General features: G+C 40.7%; 1 protein-coding gene across 1 annotated transcript in view; it reads left to right on the top strand.

Moving 5' to 3' along the window:
• Window positions 1–15,233, top strand: part of cbl (Cbl proto-oncogene, E3 ubiquitin protein ligase) — a 39,614-nt gene extending 24,381 nt beyond the window's left edge. The window contains exons 5-16 of the mRNA XM_062418949.1: window positions 2,085–2,206; window positions 3,939–4,076; window positions 4,921–5,008; window positions 5,876–6,007; window positions 6,189–6,407; window positions 8,015–8,146; window positions 9,183–9,602; window positions 9,940–10,028; window positions 10,182–10,385; window positions 10,485–10,573; window positions 10,959–11,201; window positions 12,427–15,233. Coding sequence (XP_062274933.1) covers window positions 2,085–2,206; window positions 3,939–4,076; window positions 4,921–5,008; window positions 5,876–6,007; window positions 6,189–6,407; window positions 8,015–8,146; window positions 9,183–9,602; window positions 9,940–10,028; window positions 10,182–10,385; window positions 10,485–10,573; window positions 10,959–11,201; window positions 12,427–12,722 — 2,172 coding nt within the window. The 3' untranslated portion in view covers window positions 12,723–15,233. The remainder of the gene's footprint in view (window positions 1–2,084; window positions 2,207–3,938; window positions 4,077–4,920; window positions 5,009–5,875; window positions 6,008–6,188; window positions 6,408–8,014; window positions 8,147–9,182; window positions 9,603–9,939; window positions 10,029–10,181; window positions 10,386–10,484; window positions 10,574–10,958; window positions 11,202–12,426) is intronic.
• The last annotated feature ends 1,886 nt before the right edge of the window (window positions 15,234–17,119 follow it).

The following is a 17,119-nucleotide window of genomic DNA, read 5'->3' as shown; positions in this document are numbered from 1 at the left end:
TGTTAGCAAGACGCCTGCTGACTTATTCACGTCGTCAGATTTGGACTAATGTTGAAGCTCTTCCCTCTCGACAGATAGAAATGCGTGGCAGTGATTTTATCCTCTTAATTGGGTGTCTGTTGTCATATGGCCCAGACTTGTTTTTTGTTTTTTCTAGCTAGATAGCCATACTGAGCTCCTTCTCAAGGATACTCACCAATACATGTGCTCCCCTAAGGCTGTACTTTCTTACTACTAGATGAACAGCGAGGATGAACATTCAAGGAATAATTCCTTAGAGAGGAATCTTTATGAACCGAGCATGCCCATTGGGGCTGTAGAGCGTTCTTTCAGCAGTTTATGAGTTGGTTTACTTTGCCAAACCCTGACTCAACTTTGTAATTGATAGACCACACTATGAGCGCCTTGCTCATGTGCTGGGAGTTGTGGTGAGCTCAAGAGCTAAATGCAGCCAACATATTTTGCAATGTTATAGACAAAGCAGCACACAGCTTGTCCGTTTTTTGAGTATTTTGGTGTACATTTAATGTGATGAAGGTGCTACACAGCAATTATGCAGCTCCTTCTCATTCTATCAGCATAGCACGAAGCTGCAGGAGAAAGAAGGGGCAGATAAAGATAAAGAATTGAGAAAGAGGAGGGCAGAGGGTGGGTTTATCAGGTATCATCTTCAGAGCTTATCTGTACTCAGTTCTCTTTCAGTTCTGTCATTAACACAGTGAAATGTGAATGAAAACCCTTTTATACCATCTCACATATAAAATCTTTCAATTTTAATTGAGATCATTTAAAACCTTGCATGCAATAGCGTGTGTTTTTTATCCCATCAGCATCATTATTCCTTTCTATTTGTGTGCAGTACTCCGACAGACTTAATGAAGCCTAAACAGAATACATGTCGTATGACCCTCCCTCTTACAAAAAGAAAAAAAACCCCTCCTCATAATGTCTTCAAACTTTGAAGAGGAAGTGAACCTGTGGCCATTTTGAGCTCTGTCCTTTAGACTTGTAGTTATATGGTGTGTTTTTTTTATTCTTATTACTATCAAGAGTCCTTCAAATGTCTTATTTTATGCAGTATATTTAGGCTGAATGACGTGGTGGTGATAGTAAGTCATTTTGTAGTGGAAAGTTAACTTGCCTGGTTCAGTTTAGTGTAAATGTACAGTACTCAAAACGCAGCTACTAACACGGCCAGTTTATGATCACTATTCATTACGAGAGAGAGAGAGAGAGGATACAACTTATCTTACAGTTTCAACTTGCCACTTCCTTTGTTCAAAAAGTATAAATAGTCAACATCAGATTTTATTTTTAGGAAATACGGTGAAACTGCCAGTGAACCAGGCAGTCCCTTTTTGTTATTTAGCCTGATAACATCGCTGTGTTTTTACATAGAAATGGTTGTGCAGCTTTAAACGTGGTCACGACTTTTGCAGCTCATTTTAAGTGCTGTATGTGTTAATTCTACTTCCTTTCACACACCATGCAGACTGCTGAGAGCAAATGAGGAACCACCTACTCACCACCACACTCAGTGAGCTTTACAGTCGTATAAGTTTGTTGAAGTAATCACATGTCTACCTTTTTATTGTTCGGTGGATTGACTTGATGTTTGGTCATTTAGTCTTTAAAGAAAGCAACATAAACACCTGTGTTAACTTTTGCCTGCCTCTTATATGGGAAGCAGTTTGCTAGCATCCATTTAACCTTCCTCATTCTGTGGCGCCAGATGGTAGCGAATCAGTTGCATGCTGTTTTACGTGTTGCAAATTCTGCTTAAAACACATTTTCACAATGCTTGACCCAGGTTGAAATGGACATTGTAAATCACACTGATGTTCAGTAAACAGTTGTTTTAACGTCACCCGCAATGTAGTATATTTCTCCAGTACTCTGCTCACACTGTTATATTGCACTGTCCATGCGTTCACACATCAGATGAGTCACTTTCTCTTACTTGTGTGTGTGTGTGTGTGTGTGTGTGTGTGTGTGTGTGTGTGTGTGTGTGTGTGTGTGTGTGTGTGTGTGTGTGTGTGTGTGTGTGTGTGTGTGTGTGTGTGTGTGTGTGTGTGTGTGTGTAGCCTTGGTCGTCCCTTCTGCGGAACTGGAACAGCTTGGCAGTTACTCATCCCGGGTACATGGCCTTCCTCACGTACGATGAGGTCAAAGCACGGCTGCAGAAGTTCATTCACAAGCCTGGCAGGTAAGACATAAAGAGACACACACCTTATAAGGCAATCCTATGTCTAAACACAATGTGGTCTCATTCTCACTTGCTTCTTGGTGTGAATGCAGCAATATAGGAATAACCGCACCTATCCTCATTGGCTATGTCATCACAGTCATATCAAGTTGACTTACTGTAAACCTTTTTTTTTTTTGTCCATCATCAGCCTGTAGTAACACATGTTTGGTCCTTTTGAGCAACACACCCTTATATTATAATACACTGAAATTCAACAATGTAGTGGTTAGCACTGTTGCCTCACAGCAAGAAGGTTGTGGGTTTGAACCTGCCGGCCAGCTGGGGCTCTTATGTGTGGAGCTAGCATGTTCTCCTCATGCCTGCATGGGTTCGTACCGGGTACTGCAGCTTCCTCCCACAGACCAAAAGCATGCAGTTTAGGTCAATCAGTCACTCTAAATTGCCTGTAGGTGTGAATAGTTGTTTGTCTACTATATGTTAGCCATGTGATGAACTGGCGACCTGTGCAGGGTGTACCTGGCCTCTCGCCCAATGTCAGCTGGGATTGGCTCCAGCCCTCCCACAACCCTCTAGAGGATAGGCGGTATGGAAAACGAATGAATGAGTGAATGAATGAATGGACAAGACATGTCATGTAACAATGTTCGTGTGTTTCCTGGGGGCAACAGCATGGCATGATGTAGCCCTCAGGACTTATTTCTGTCCCTGCTCAGGTGATGACGTGTGTGAGATATACATAGTCAAATAAAACCATCATTGTTACCATAGTGATGGTGGTTGATGGTGCTTTTACTGTGCACACAAACACACACAAAGAAATACAAATTATCCAAGTTTGGCTTTGCATCAATACACAGGCAGAGCACAATTTCAAAATTGGTTTCAGTTTTACATAGCAGTTATGCTATGGTGTGTGTGTGTGTGTGTGTGTGTGGGCTAGTGTGTGAAGGACCCAGGACAGCTTGGCACTGGTACCTAGCATCAATGGCCTGATTGTACGCTGAAAGCTGATGTCACTTCTTCAGCCCGGCCTGCGTAGGGCAATGTTGACATCCTAGCAGTTATTGGTCAATGTGAGCACAGCATTTCGATGCTGTAAATTACAGCTCACTGTCATATTTCGACCGGTATTAGTGCAGGAATCCTAACACATACTTTTATCTCATAGAATGGATTAATGTAATGCTCTTTTTTCCTGGCCTACCTACATCAGACACCAGCGGCCCCCAACTGGTCCTGAATGCTATCTTTAAAGTATTAACAAAGACAGGAGCTGAGTCTTAACTAGTCATTTCCTATTACAAATGGATTGACTCACCAACCTGTACATAGAAACAAACGGGCCTTAAAAGGCAAATTACTGGAGAGCGGCTGCATGTCTTCCTTGATTATGTCTCCGAGATTATGTCTTTAATTAATTGTCTTTGTATATTAAATATGCATTATGCTTTTTATTGCATTTCAAGTGAACCTTCTTTATTTATGTGTTTATCTTTGACAATGACTGGTTTCAAAAACCAGTGCTACTCTGTGTTCATAAATTCTGTTGTTGAGATTTTCATGCATTATTCTGCCTACAAAATAATATAAAGAATACATTTACTGTGTATATATTGCAGGCAACATTTACACTCCCTGACTGTTTGATCACCTCTTTTACATCCTTATAACACAGTGTGACCCCCGACACAAATTCAGCATGTCTTATTTTTCACGTGTCTCTCATCAGTTACATCTTCCGACTGAGTTGCACAAGGCTGGGCCAGTGGGCCATCGGCTACGTGACAGCAGATGGAAACATACTCCAGACCATTCCCCACAATAAACCCCTCTTCCAAGCTCTCATCGATGGCTTCAGGGAAGGATTGTAAGTCCAGTAGCATTTTTTTTGGCACACTTTCATCTGTCATTTTCATGTCATTGAGAAGTTTATTCTGGCCCTCTGATCTGCCGTTCTGTATCTGTGCGGCTGGTTCATGGTCTTTATGTGATGCAGTTTTAATAGATGATCTGTAAGTCAAGCTTCCTGTCATTTGCAGGGCTTCTCTTTTTCCTGTTACTTCTCTTTTTCTTTTCTTCCCAAGTCCCACAGAGCATGCATCTCTATGTAAACTATGCTGTTCTGTTTTGCATCCCATGATTGAATCTGCCTTTCAGCTCTAAAACCAGTCCAACCATATCATGTTGCTTGCTCCCATCATTCGACTGTTATCATAACCAGAATAGAACTGTTGGTTTCTAATGCAGCTCACTCAGTGGTTTAGCTAGCTGGCATAAAACTCATCATCTTATGCCAATTTTGATTCCTTTGTTTTATTGAAAGCTATGGGTGGCTTATCCCAACCTGTAATTAAATGCTGATTTTAAACTGGGAAAGCCTACACAGTGTATCGCCTGCATCTGCAAAGCATTTATCAAATGGTAATTATAGCATCTGACCCATTTGTAAAATAATCACGCGTCGTACATGCATCATCTCTGTGATGGTACTAAAACACGTTGCCAGATTGAATGAATGGGTTGAACAGATGTTTTCATTACGACTGCCTGTTAGGTGTACATGCAGTATAATCATACCAACTAATAATAATAATGATGATGATAACTTTTAAATGAAAATGCCTGTCCATACACCCAAGGATACTCAGAGAGGAGAGGAGAAGTATGCCTCTATGTGTGTAGCATAAATGTCTGCACCTCTGCATCAACAGCTATTTATTCCCTGATGGCCGGACCCAGAACCCTGACCTGACAGGACTGTGTGAGCCTTCGCCTCAAGACCACATCAAAGTCACACAGGTTAGAGCAGTGCACTCCTAAGACTGCATCCTCACTCTTTAATACCTTTTACATTCCTGCTACCCCTTGGTATTTTATTCATAAGGTCAAATGAATTTTTTCAGTGGACATGCAGCCCAGTAGAGATCTCTGTTATAAAAAAAAGTGATGTTGATGAAGTAGAAGATGTGATAAAACACTCCACAGGAGTTGAGTTTGTCATGATTAAATAGCTGACCAAATATTTAAATAAGGCTTGATGTTTTCTGTATGATGTAACTGTTTCATAAGCAAGAATCTAATAAACAAGCACAGGGTTTAAAAAATGTCCATATCACAGTGCAGAAAAAAATCCAGTACTAAGTAATGGGTGTATGCACAACTACTTTTTAACAGGATGTTTTGGCTTTAATGGACATGGCTTCAAGCTAAGTGCAAATAAAGTTAGCAATAAATGATTGGTTTCACAATGTAATGGTTTTACAGTTAAGACAAAGTGTTCTCTCAACTGTAAAGCATTATGGGAAACCCCCTCTGCCCTGCACTATTGCTTTCTGTGATCAAAACAAAGGACGTGACATGTTAAATGACGAAGACAATTCACAGAAAATGATGACAAGAATATCCACCCTGATGTATTTTAACCTATCTCTTGTTTTATCATGATCACAAATCTTTTTTTGTTTAGTTTTTTGGTGTTTCTGAACAGACTCATTTTGTTTTAGCACAAGATTGAAACGAAAAATACGCCCCCACATGTTAACATGAACTTTTGCTCCAGAGCCTCGCAGCCTCTTTCAAAATGATCTCAGGTGGTGTTACTGTACCGTATGATGTTACTGTGCTCAGGCACTGAAAGATCATTGTCGTCTCATTTCCTCCCCTCAGGAGCAATATGAGCTGTACTGTGAGATGGGCTCGACTTTCCAGCTGTGTAAGATCTGTGCAGAGAATGACAAAGATGTGAAGATTGAGCCCTGTGGTCATCTCATGTGTACCTCCTGTCTCACTGCCTGGCAGGTATGAGAGTGGGTGGATGGGAATGGGTTTGTGTGGGTTGATTTGCTTGAAGTAAAGTGTCAAAACCTGTACCTGTTGAGAGGAAAATGACTGTTGACTGAACTGCTCTTTGCTACAGACATAACATGACATATAAAAGCACAAAAGCACCTTTAATCCATGTGCTCTGTTACATTTGCAGGAGTCAGAAGGTCAGGGAACGGGATGTCCCTTCTGTCGCTGTGAGATTAAGGGTACGGAGCCTATCGTCGTGGATCCTTTTGACCCCAAGGACAACAGTGGGGGCTCATGCAGGCTCATGTTCGGGGCTGAGGGTGCTCCATCACCCAGTTATGATGATGATGACGATGACAGACTTGAAGACCCCCACCTCATGATGAGCAAACTTGCCTGTACAAAGGTAAGAATGTTGAAATAACTTGACTTTATTGAGAAAAAAGTTACTTAAGTTTTCTGAGATTTTCCAGCCATGCCACTGGTCCGGCTGTTCTGGTATTTTCAGCTGATAAAATGCTGAGGCTGGTTTGATGCCTGGGGTGCACCTCACAGGTTCCCACTGTCCTCTTCTCTGTTTTTCTGAGAGACCCATCTCTCTACAGATGAAACACTCCTTGCCTGCCCTTTTCACTTGTAGTGAGCTTCAACCTCACTGCTCATATCTAAAGTCTTTCATCTCCATCTTTCATGGTGCCAAGGTAGCTGCTTTTTTGTGCCTCTCTGTATTTGATATGTGGGGCATTCTCCTATCTTCCATCTTTTATGCACCTCTGAGAGACTCAGATCACACACACTTTGATGTGGTCCCTGGAATATCTTTGGCTTTGAGTGCTGACCTTGCCTCTTTATCATTTTTCAGTATTTCTTTAAATGTACTTGTCTGTACTTCATACATTTTTTTGTGTTGGTTTGTGTTTGTTTCATGTGTTTCATGTTGAAACAAAATGAGTTTTTGATTTCTTTTTCTTTTCTTTTTTTGGGGGGGAATCTGAGGAAAATACACCTCTTCTATGAGCTGTGCTGTGTAGAATTTTAAAAGCATGGTTATTGGTTCATACTGAAATGTCATACATTGTATTATAATGTTTTTAACCGTGCTGACAACCATTTTGTCGACATGTGGAAATACTGGGACCTTAAATTTGTTCAGGTCAAGGACGATTTGGCCAATTTTCTCCACAGAGCAAGTTCCTCTAATCAGCTAATTCAATTTTAATAGATTAAGAATTGTATTTCACTCCACTGGCAGTGCATTTATTCTATTTATCAGATATTGGTCGATATTATCAGTCAAATCGGCTTATCACAGATAAATCGCTTGCGGGATTTATGTTATCCAATATGTGTCAATATATTTGACATGTAGGCATCATTTTATGTATACTTGATCCTTACTTCAGGTTACATATATATCCAAACTGCATGTTATATGTCTTTTTATTTATAGTTATTTATAATTCTTAAATGTGCAGTGAAGTTTACTGGTTCAATGCACTGATGTCATTTTATACATAAAGTTTATTGTTAAACTATAAAATAACTTGCCTCCTTTATATATCTTTATCAAGTGTTTGATAACCACATTTGAGTGATCATCGCAAAAAATATTATTACTTCATGATTTTCTTTTTCTTTTTGTTGTCATTCAGTTCTAGATAGTGATGGAGGTGAAATAATATGAGAACTGTACTGCTCTGTGTTCTTTGTAATTCAAGTATTACTGTACTTCAGTGATTAGGTAGTCTGACAGGAGTTAAATCGACAACAGCAATTATGAATCAAGTGTTTCATGAAAGGCTGCCATTGTGTCAAAATGTTGTTGTGTGTGTGTGTGTGTGTGTGTGTGTGTGTGTGTGTGTGTGTGTGTGTGTGTGTGTGTGTGTGTGTGTGTGTGTGTGTGTGTGTGTGTGTGTGTGTGTGTGTGTGTGTGTGTGTGTGTGTGTGTGTGTGTGTGTGTGTGTGTGTGTGTGTGTGTGTGTGTGTGTGTGTGTGTGTGTGTGTGTGTTCCAGGTGGAGCGGCCTCCATCACCAATGTCCACGGCTCCTCAGTCCTCTCTTCCTCCCGTTCCGCCCAGGCTAGACCTGCTACCACACAGATCTTCCAACTCCCCTGGTGCCTCCAGCCCTGGAGCCACCTCTAAGGTAAGTGAACATACAGCAGGCCAGAGCTCCATCTCTGACCATTGCACTCATTTACAAGTTCTAAAGAATTTGGTTACTGATTATACTCCATAAAGATAAAAGGTTAATACAAGAGCTTTTAAGTGATTCATAGTCAGCAGTTTATGACTAGACGGATGTGTCTTTGCCTTGAGGCTAAAAGGGTTGTCACAAAAAAATGAAAGGACTTTTTATAATTTTTTGCATTGACAGAATTTAAACATCTCAAGCTGTTACTCGTGGTGTCTGTTTTTTTACCGTACCGTTAAGTGCATCACTCAAACAGACTCAAATATGTTCATGAGATAAGATGAGAAATAGTCCAGCACATTATCCCCAGTAAAAGTGAATTACTACTTTCACACTTTAGTTTCTGTACAGGTCAAAATAAACAAGATAGAGTGTGTTAATTAGTGAGCTTTACAGGCGCTGGTAGGCGGATTTTGTACCATTGGACTGAGCCAAGCTGGTTGTTTCTCTCGTTTCCGCTCTTTGTGTGAAGCTAAGCTAAGCTTCATATTTAGTGTACGGATATAAGAGTGGCATCTATCTTCTCACCAAACTCAAAATATCTTTTCTTTTAAGAGTTGTAATCAGTATGTAATCATTTCCTGTATTTCATCCCCGTTTATCAGATTCTTATGCTTACTCTTACGGTCACCTTTTATATAAGTGAGGTGTCAAAATGACAAAATACGCTGTGTATTTTACTCTTAACTATATTTTAAGAAAATTTCCACGCATATTGCCACAAGTTTCTCCTTAAATGTAGATAAACAGAAACTGTACATAGGAAGCTGAAATTGTCTGCAGCTAAGAAGCCACATTGTTCTTGGGTGTTATTCTCTAACTTGTGTATATTGTAGTTTATGATGATGAAACACAAACACATGGGTCTTGTTGCTAAATTGATTTTTTTCCCAGCACTGATGAAACAAGCTCTGTGTTTTCCTTAATTCATCATCAATATTGTATGAAGTCTAAATGAGCTCCCTCCATCTCTGTTTCTCCCCTCTAGGCAGCATCTCACCACAAAGACAAGCCTCTACCACTCCCCCCAGCGCTGAGGGATCTCCCCCCTCCTCCTCCTCCAGACCGTCCCCACACCGCGGGGGCGGGCCCTGATGGACGGATGCAAAGGCGGCCATTACCCTGCACTCCGGGGGACCCCCTTCGAGATAAACTGCCTCCAGCTCCCCCAAACCGGCAGATGGCTGACTGGAACTCCAGGCCTGTTCCCAAGGCCCCCACCTCATCTTCCTCATCCTCCTCATCATCTTCCTCGTCCACCCAAGTGTCCAGTCTGGGTGGGGATATTCGGGCAGGTGTTAGGGAACTCTCCAACCGACACTCCCTCCCCTTGGCGCTGCCCTCTGCTCTGGACACACGCTCGGACTCACAGAAGAACAACAGCTCCCTCAGTCTGGACCATCAGCTGGTCAGACGAAACCACAAAACACCAAACTATCATTTGATTTCATGTGTTTACATTGGCCACAGTTTAAAGCACACAGCATTGAAGTTCTTACTAACTGTCAAAGTAAGACAAAGGGAAAAAACTAATGTGGCACCATCCTCTAATAATCCAGTATACTGTGTATGTCACTCACACATAGCCACAGTTTGATCACACTTAAAGTACGTAAATTAAATTAAGGTGTATTCATTATTGTCCTCGCTGCCTAAGTGGCACCACAATTACATTTTAGTGTGTGTTATTTATTTATTTATTTTTTCTTATGTTTCTGACATTTCAGTTTCTGCTTCCTTTTCAGAATTTTGCTGCAGCAGCCGGTCAAGATTATGACAACCCCAAAGTCAAGCCCTCAGCTTCAGCCAACGCTATCTATGCACTGGCAAACAGGTACTTTATACTGGCACAAAAGATTGACAACATTTTCTCTTCCTTGCTGATCACAGTGTGATTACAAATGCTCACAAAGATGCACACATTTTAGGAAGCTTGTTTCCAAGTTTACAGTTCCACTATAAATATTGTTGGGTTGTTTGTTTTCAGACCGGCTTCAGCTTTGAGGTCAGTGACAAGCGAGGAGGCACGTGACAGTGACGAGGAGTCAGAGTACATGATCCCCTCGTCTCGTCCTGTCCTGCCCCCCATCACAGTGCCACCTGTAGGAGATTCTCCACCAGTCCTGAGGCCACAACATCAGCCTCTATCAGCACTCCAGTCACAGGCCCAAGCCCCCACCCTCAACTCAAGGTACACTCAAGAATACACATTCTGCAGCACATGGAAATGAAAAGACTCTTACATCTGTTGCTGTTACTGACAGTTTATCATTCTTGTTTCCTGTTGTAGGCTGGCACTGGGTGAACTAGAGGATGGACCTCAAATGTATGAAGCCATGTACAACATCCAGGCCAGGTCACAGCAAGCCAGAGATTCAGGTATTTTGATTCACCAGCCTTTTTATGTAGTAAGATCAGTTGAGCGTGGCAAGTTTTAAGCCTTTCCGCTGCTTGCACCTTGAAGCAGAGCTTACTGTTTACCTCCCCTAAAATTATTTATTTATCTGTGTCGGGGGGGTTGAACCTAGCTTTAACCAGTTAGTCTCAATCTTCTGACTTCTGAGTTGTTTTACTCCAAAATAAGCCTTCTGGAAAAAAACACTTACTGTTGCTATTCAGTGTTGGTTACAGTAGTGAATCATCTAAAGCTGTTTTAAGACATATTTATCTGTTTATATGAATGAAAACAAGCATATGCTGAAAATCTTCTTTCAGAAACTTTCACACACCGAAGTGCTAATGCATCATCTTCCATCCTTCCCAGATTATTCAGAGTTGCCCCCTCTGGCAATGACCAATGGTCCCAGAGACCACCCAGCAGAGGACAGAGAAGAAGAAGAAAATGGCTACGATTTCCCGAAACCCCGACTGCCGTTGCCCCTTGCACGACGGACCCTTTCAGAACTGGCAGGGTCTTCATCCTCCTCTTCATCCTCTTCTTCAAGTTCATCCTCCACAGCTGCTTTCAGCCGCCTTTCTTTAGATTCTGACGCTGGAGCTGCTGCATGTAAGTTTACTTTGGTTTGAGTCAGGACTTGTTTTTAATACATAATATAACTTTCTAATCACCAGAAGTATTGAATATATATTGTTGAGTATTTGGCACCTGGTCCTCCAATAAATAACTACACATTGCTTTTGAAACAGCATTTCTGGTTAAAGCTCAAGCAATGTAACCATAAAAAGTATTGTTTAAAAAAACACAAATAAAGGGGGTTGATATTATTTAATAGTAATTAATTATAATTAAACAAACCATTTAATATTTGTGATATTAATACACAATATTACATTAATCCCAGGTTGCAAGTGACATTTAGTGTATTATCTCAACCTAAGCTAGATGGGGATATCTGGTGCTAAAGCACCGCCTCAGGCTGTCAGGAAGTATGAAATAAAAGTAAAGTAATTTAAATGGCTAAATATCATTTGGGTAAGTGAGAAATACTTTATGAGGTTTGGGTAAACCGACCATTACATGGGCTTTTATTAAGAGATTTGACATTTAAAAGTTCAAAGTGGTGACAGTAATATTGTACAGTATCAGGCTGACAAGGGTGAAAATTAGGGTCTGTTTCATAAAATTACTTGGATGTAAAAATGTATACAGTGCAGCTTTAATGGCCTTAACAAACCTCTGACATTCAGTAAAAGCAGGTAGTAAAGCAGCTGCAGGAGGAAAAGACCATGGAGCATTTAACATGGGGCTTTTTCATCAGAGGATTTTGGTGGAGAGCCTGACAGACTTGATGGAGTAATAACGACAGGTGGTTTCCTGGTCGTTGGTGCATATACCTGAAGCTTTTTGGTGGCCAAAACCACAGTTCTTAATGTGCTATGCAGTTTCTTTATAAGACAACATTCAAGTGTTTCGTTAAAGATCTAAATCTTTGCATCTGAGAATAAATTAAGCGACTAACAGAAGCTGACAAGCTCTCAGGTCATTTTATTGTTGCTTCATTAAAAGTTGCTGCAGTGGAAAAACAGTTCACCACATATACAGTAAGATAAGAACATGAAGCTTACCTCAGACAAACACTCAGTTTGCTGTCTGCTACAGGTGCATAATTAGAGAAAAAGATTAATTTCTAAATGATCTCCAGGAAGGTAAATAGGTATATTTTAAATGAATTTATGTTGTTTAAGATATAACCAAAACTTCAAAGTAAAGCCTGTTCAAGATGTTTTGGCTCCAGAGATATATACACTCACTCTTCACCTCATTTCTTCAGCCTTCTCAGAGGTGGTGGAAGCACCAGAGAGACCCCCAAAGCCCCTGCCCAGACGAATCAACTCAGAGCGTCGGCCCAGCCCTGTCCCACCCGTCCCTGCCGTTCCCAGCAGTGGAGCAACAGGAGGAGAAGCCAACTCTCAAATTAGTAGTGAGATAGAGCACCTCATGAGTCAGGGATACTCGTACCAGGACATCCAGAAAGCACTGATGATTGCACAGAACAATATTGAAATGGCTAAAAATATCCTGCGCGAGTTTGTCTCTATTCCCTCCACCGCGCATATTCTAACATAGCACACTTCCTGTGCCCTCTCTCATGTTTGCTCTCTCGCCCTCGCTTGGCCCAGCCTGGTTGGGTTAAGGTTGGCACAGCCCAACCCAAAGCCCATTGCCTGCAGCACTACCTCCGGTGCTGGCTGACGCCCCACGCCCCTGTGGATTTTTTAACTGGCTGTTACTCCAGTGAGCTCACAGCATCTCTGGGACTCTGCGCCCTGCACTCCATGCGCTTTCAACAGTGTCTGGCCTTCTTTTAAACTGCTCCAGCAGGCCTCTTCCTTTTCAAGAACATCTCCGCAGGACTGACCAAACGCATGTGGAACAATGATGGGACGCCACATGGTGTGAGACTTTCGCAGGAATCCTGGAAAGACAAGATTCTTATCTTTCATTTTGAAGCCTCTTGCTGAAAATGTAACCAACACCTCACAAATAAAACTAAAAATGTATGTCTATATGAAAATTTAATATATGAGTAAATGTATATTAAATGTGTGTAATATATACAGTACGTGCATATACAGTATGTGAAAATGATTTCAGCTTCGAGGTTCGCTGTTGGTACAAGCGTTATGTGTAGACAGGGACCAGATTCTGTCAGACTGAGGCATGCGAGTGTGGAGAAGTATCTGTGAGGAAGAGGAAGAGTCAGGGGGTCTTCCTCACCAGGATCTGTCAGTCAGCAGCAGCTTAGAAGATATCCAGCGGCGCTTTTTCATTATGAATCCAGTCTGTTATGGCCTTTAATTAACAACATTTCTTTGGTACTTTTTTTTTGTTGGTTTTTTTTTTTTTTTTTTTTTTTGAAAACATGCTTGTTTTGTCGTGTTGTATCTTTGCATGACGATGGTTATGACGATGGTTTCAGGTCTGGACTGTTATCTGGCTGTGTGTGTGTGTGTGTGTGTGTGTGTGTGTGTGTGTGTGTGTGTGTGTGTGTGTGTGTGTGTGTGTGTGTGTGTGTGTGTGTGTGTGTGTGTGTGTGTGTGTGTGTGTGTGTGTGTGTGTGTGTGTGTGTGTGTGTGTGTGTGTGTGTGTGTGTGTGTGTGAGAACTGCTCTTAAATGAACCCCTGTTCCTGTACAACATGAATGTGGAATTACAGTCAGTATACTCAGACTACTGCTCTAACTCATATGGCAGGGCCTAGTGTAGCTGTACAGCCTGGCAGTGAGATAATTCGAGGACGTACTAATGTTGACGACCCTGCAGTACCAGACAGGCTAGTGCTCTGTGATCCGTGGCGGCTGAAACGTTTTCATTTTGTCTTTGGCTGGCTGACTCGGGTTTCTGTCTCCAGCTCGGTCCGGTGTTATGAAACAAAAAAAAAAATTGTTATTGATTTACTTTGGTAATATATTATTGTAATATGATCATAAATATTGTTATTATCATTAATTCAGAAGTGCTTCACTGCTGCTACTATTGTTAGTGCTAAACAATTAAGCCTTAAATGTACATTTGTGAATATTGTGTTTAACCGTGTTCTTTAAAGTGACAGTATCACCCGTGTTTTTCCAGTCCGTAATGTAGCATACTTGAAAGTACAAGCGGCTTGTGAGCCTGCAGCCCTCTCAAGCTGTCGACTCTTCAGTGTTTTAAACCTTCTTTTTTTTTTCCTCTCTGATTCTCTGCAGGTCGACTCTGTAATAAAGTAAACAAAATGCATTTAGTCATAGATTCAGGCTTCACTTTGACATCCATTTCCTTTCTTCTCGGGGGATCGCCCCACTAAAAGGAAGTGATTGCTGAGGCTTTTAAAAAGTAGGCTCATGGGTTTGCTGGCCCACCCCCAAGTCTACATAAAAAATCAGTATTTGGGCCAACTGTAAGAACTAACTCAGGAATAATGTTTATCTTAACAAGTGGCGTTCACCCTGGCTGTCCAAAACCGGAGAAGACTCTTTATTGGCATAGACAGCAGCTCACCTGCCATCTGCTTGTCCTGGTGACATGTAGCCTAAAGTATCCGCTTAATGAAGTCACACCAGTAGCCTATTACTTTTTTTTTTTTTTTTTTGTCACATTATAACTTGCACATTTTACATTTTACTTCCTTTTGTTCGCAGGACTAGAGAGAGCAGCTTCATTTCCAGGTACTATGAATGAACAGATTAATAAATGCAAGGAGCTTTTAGGTACATTGAATTGAACCTCTCCCAGCATGTGAAGAATGTTTTTGTTTATTTTGGGAGGGTGTGAATCCTGTCAATAGCTAATTAGCTTTAGCTTATACTGGGTAATGCTGTCTGTTGACTGGACGCTGTCTCCGCGCTGTCCGGCCATCCTCTAGTTCCTTTTTTTTCCTGTTCCTAGTTGCCTTGAGAAACTTCTTGAATGATGGGTAATGGACATGGGGAGTTCCCCGATCCTCATTACTGTACCAATGTTTTGTTAATGTTTCAAGGACAGCACAAGTCATTGTTGTGTATTATTTACCTTTTATTTGTTTTTCACACAGTATACCAATTTGTGCTTTGATACTGTCACTCTAAAGGAAAGCAAATTGTATAGTTAGTGGTATAAATTGGTATTATTTCAGTTTGCATTCCTGTACATGTATTTTGTTCCAAAGGTTTTGTTTACTTAAGTGAATAATTCTGTGATCAGTGCCATATGTTTAGAGATCTTCACCATGTTTAGAGTAAGGCCTTTATTTTTGAAGAAAGTGTGTAGGTACCAATCTGTACCTGTTGATCTCTGAAGGTAAGATTGCGCAGTATTGCTTGTATTAGTCTTTCCTCTCTGCCCTGTCAGCCGTGTCAGTGTCATCTGTAAGTACAAGCACTGATCTGTGAAAGGCCTCAGCTTCCTTTCGTTCATCTCTCTTCACATGAAAGAAGAACCAGATCCCAGATCAGTGCTAAAGCCTCAGAGGTGCCTGAAGTGCACCAGCCCTGTTACCCCGTCCCCGAGTCGGGGGAACTTCAACTTTCTGCCAGAAGAGGGAGCCGTTGTTCCATGTAGCTGTGTCGCTTCTTATCAGTAAAAGGCATTCATTAACTTTTTGATGGTTTTTAAAGCTCATATCACTTTGGAAGTATGCACAGTGCTGTTAATAAAATGATAAGCAAAAGCCATCATGTCTCTCTTTTCTACAAAAATGGTCCAAAATGTTTGATTGCTTTTTATGCACATTTTTAACATTGGTATACTGAAGCCAATAACTTGCACAACTTAAGTGATTCTATTCACTGTTCATTTGTAAGCCCTTAAAAGTGTAAAATATAGTGACACATTTTTACTGTGCAGCATTGAAGTACTCACATTTAATGTACTGGGTTTTTTTTTTTTTTTTAAATGCATTGACTTTAAAGCATTAATCATCAAAAAGAAACGTCCCAAACAGTACATTTACTTTTAATACAGAGTATATTTTGCTGTGAATACTTCCATGTAGTAGTTTTGATTGCAGGAGTTTCAAAAATAACTATACCATCATGGTTTTGAAGTTCAAGCAAGCAGTCAAGTGCTGAGCTGCTATGTGATGAGTTGTGACACCAGTGTTGTAGCTCAGCTGAGCCCAGCAATGACTGAACAAGGAGAGATGAGAAACTGAACGGGACTGCAGTTGACTAGGAAGGGGGATGGCTGGAAAAATTCAGGGCTTTGAAGATGATGCAACAAAATGTGCTTAACAATGCAATACAGCATATATTTAGTAAACAAAGAGTTCTGCTGAATAAATGAGTGATCAGAACAGCAGACAAGTTCAATACTTCAGTGCCATGTTCTGTTTCTTGCAGGTCTAGTAATGCATTTGGTAATAGATTTAAAAACCAAAATCAGATTGGACGGCCCGCCAAGCAGATCAAATCATCATATCTGAGCCATTTTTAAAACTAACCTAATAAACTCTCGGTACAAAACTGTGAAAAAACTGATGGCTATAACATAATTTATTTAGAAATACGACAATAATAATAGGTTGAATTAGATCATGTAAATGTGTTTGTTCTTTTAGAGAAATTTTAACGCAAAATGCTGAGTCTGGACAAGCTGATGGTTTTTCAATGGAGATAACTCCTTTGGGGCTCACCATACACACATTTTTTTAATAGAAACAATGAAGTTATTTTCATTTAACAGTCAATCTTTATTTGGTATAATTTTCAAAAACTGCAAACAATGAATTTGTTGGTACACTGAATTGGTTTGAATTTCTTCAATGATTTTAATTTACATTTTACAAATCTAAGGCATTAAAAGGCATTTCATAGATTTCAAAATTCCAAAATCACTGGGTCAAAAACTAAAAAATACAGACTAACAAAGGTAGGCAGGGTCAGTGAGACAGCTGCACAGAACAGCTGGATTGTTGATTGTCTTCAAACGTCATTTGCATATGTGGAGTCACATGCATACCCCTCCTTAGTCATGTCGCCATGTGACTGGTTGTCATGAAAATCATTT

Source organism: Scomber scombrus, chromosome 5 (genome assembly GCF_963691925.1).
Source record: "Scomber scombrus chromosome 5, fScoSco1.1, whole genome shotgun sequence".
In the NCBI taxonomy this organism is placed as follows: domain Eukaryota; kingdom Metazoa; phylum Chordata; class Actinopteri; order Scombriformes; family Scombridae; genus Scomber; species Scomber scombrus.
This window is presented reverse-complemented; position numbering and strand designations above follow the sequence as displayed.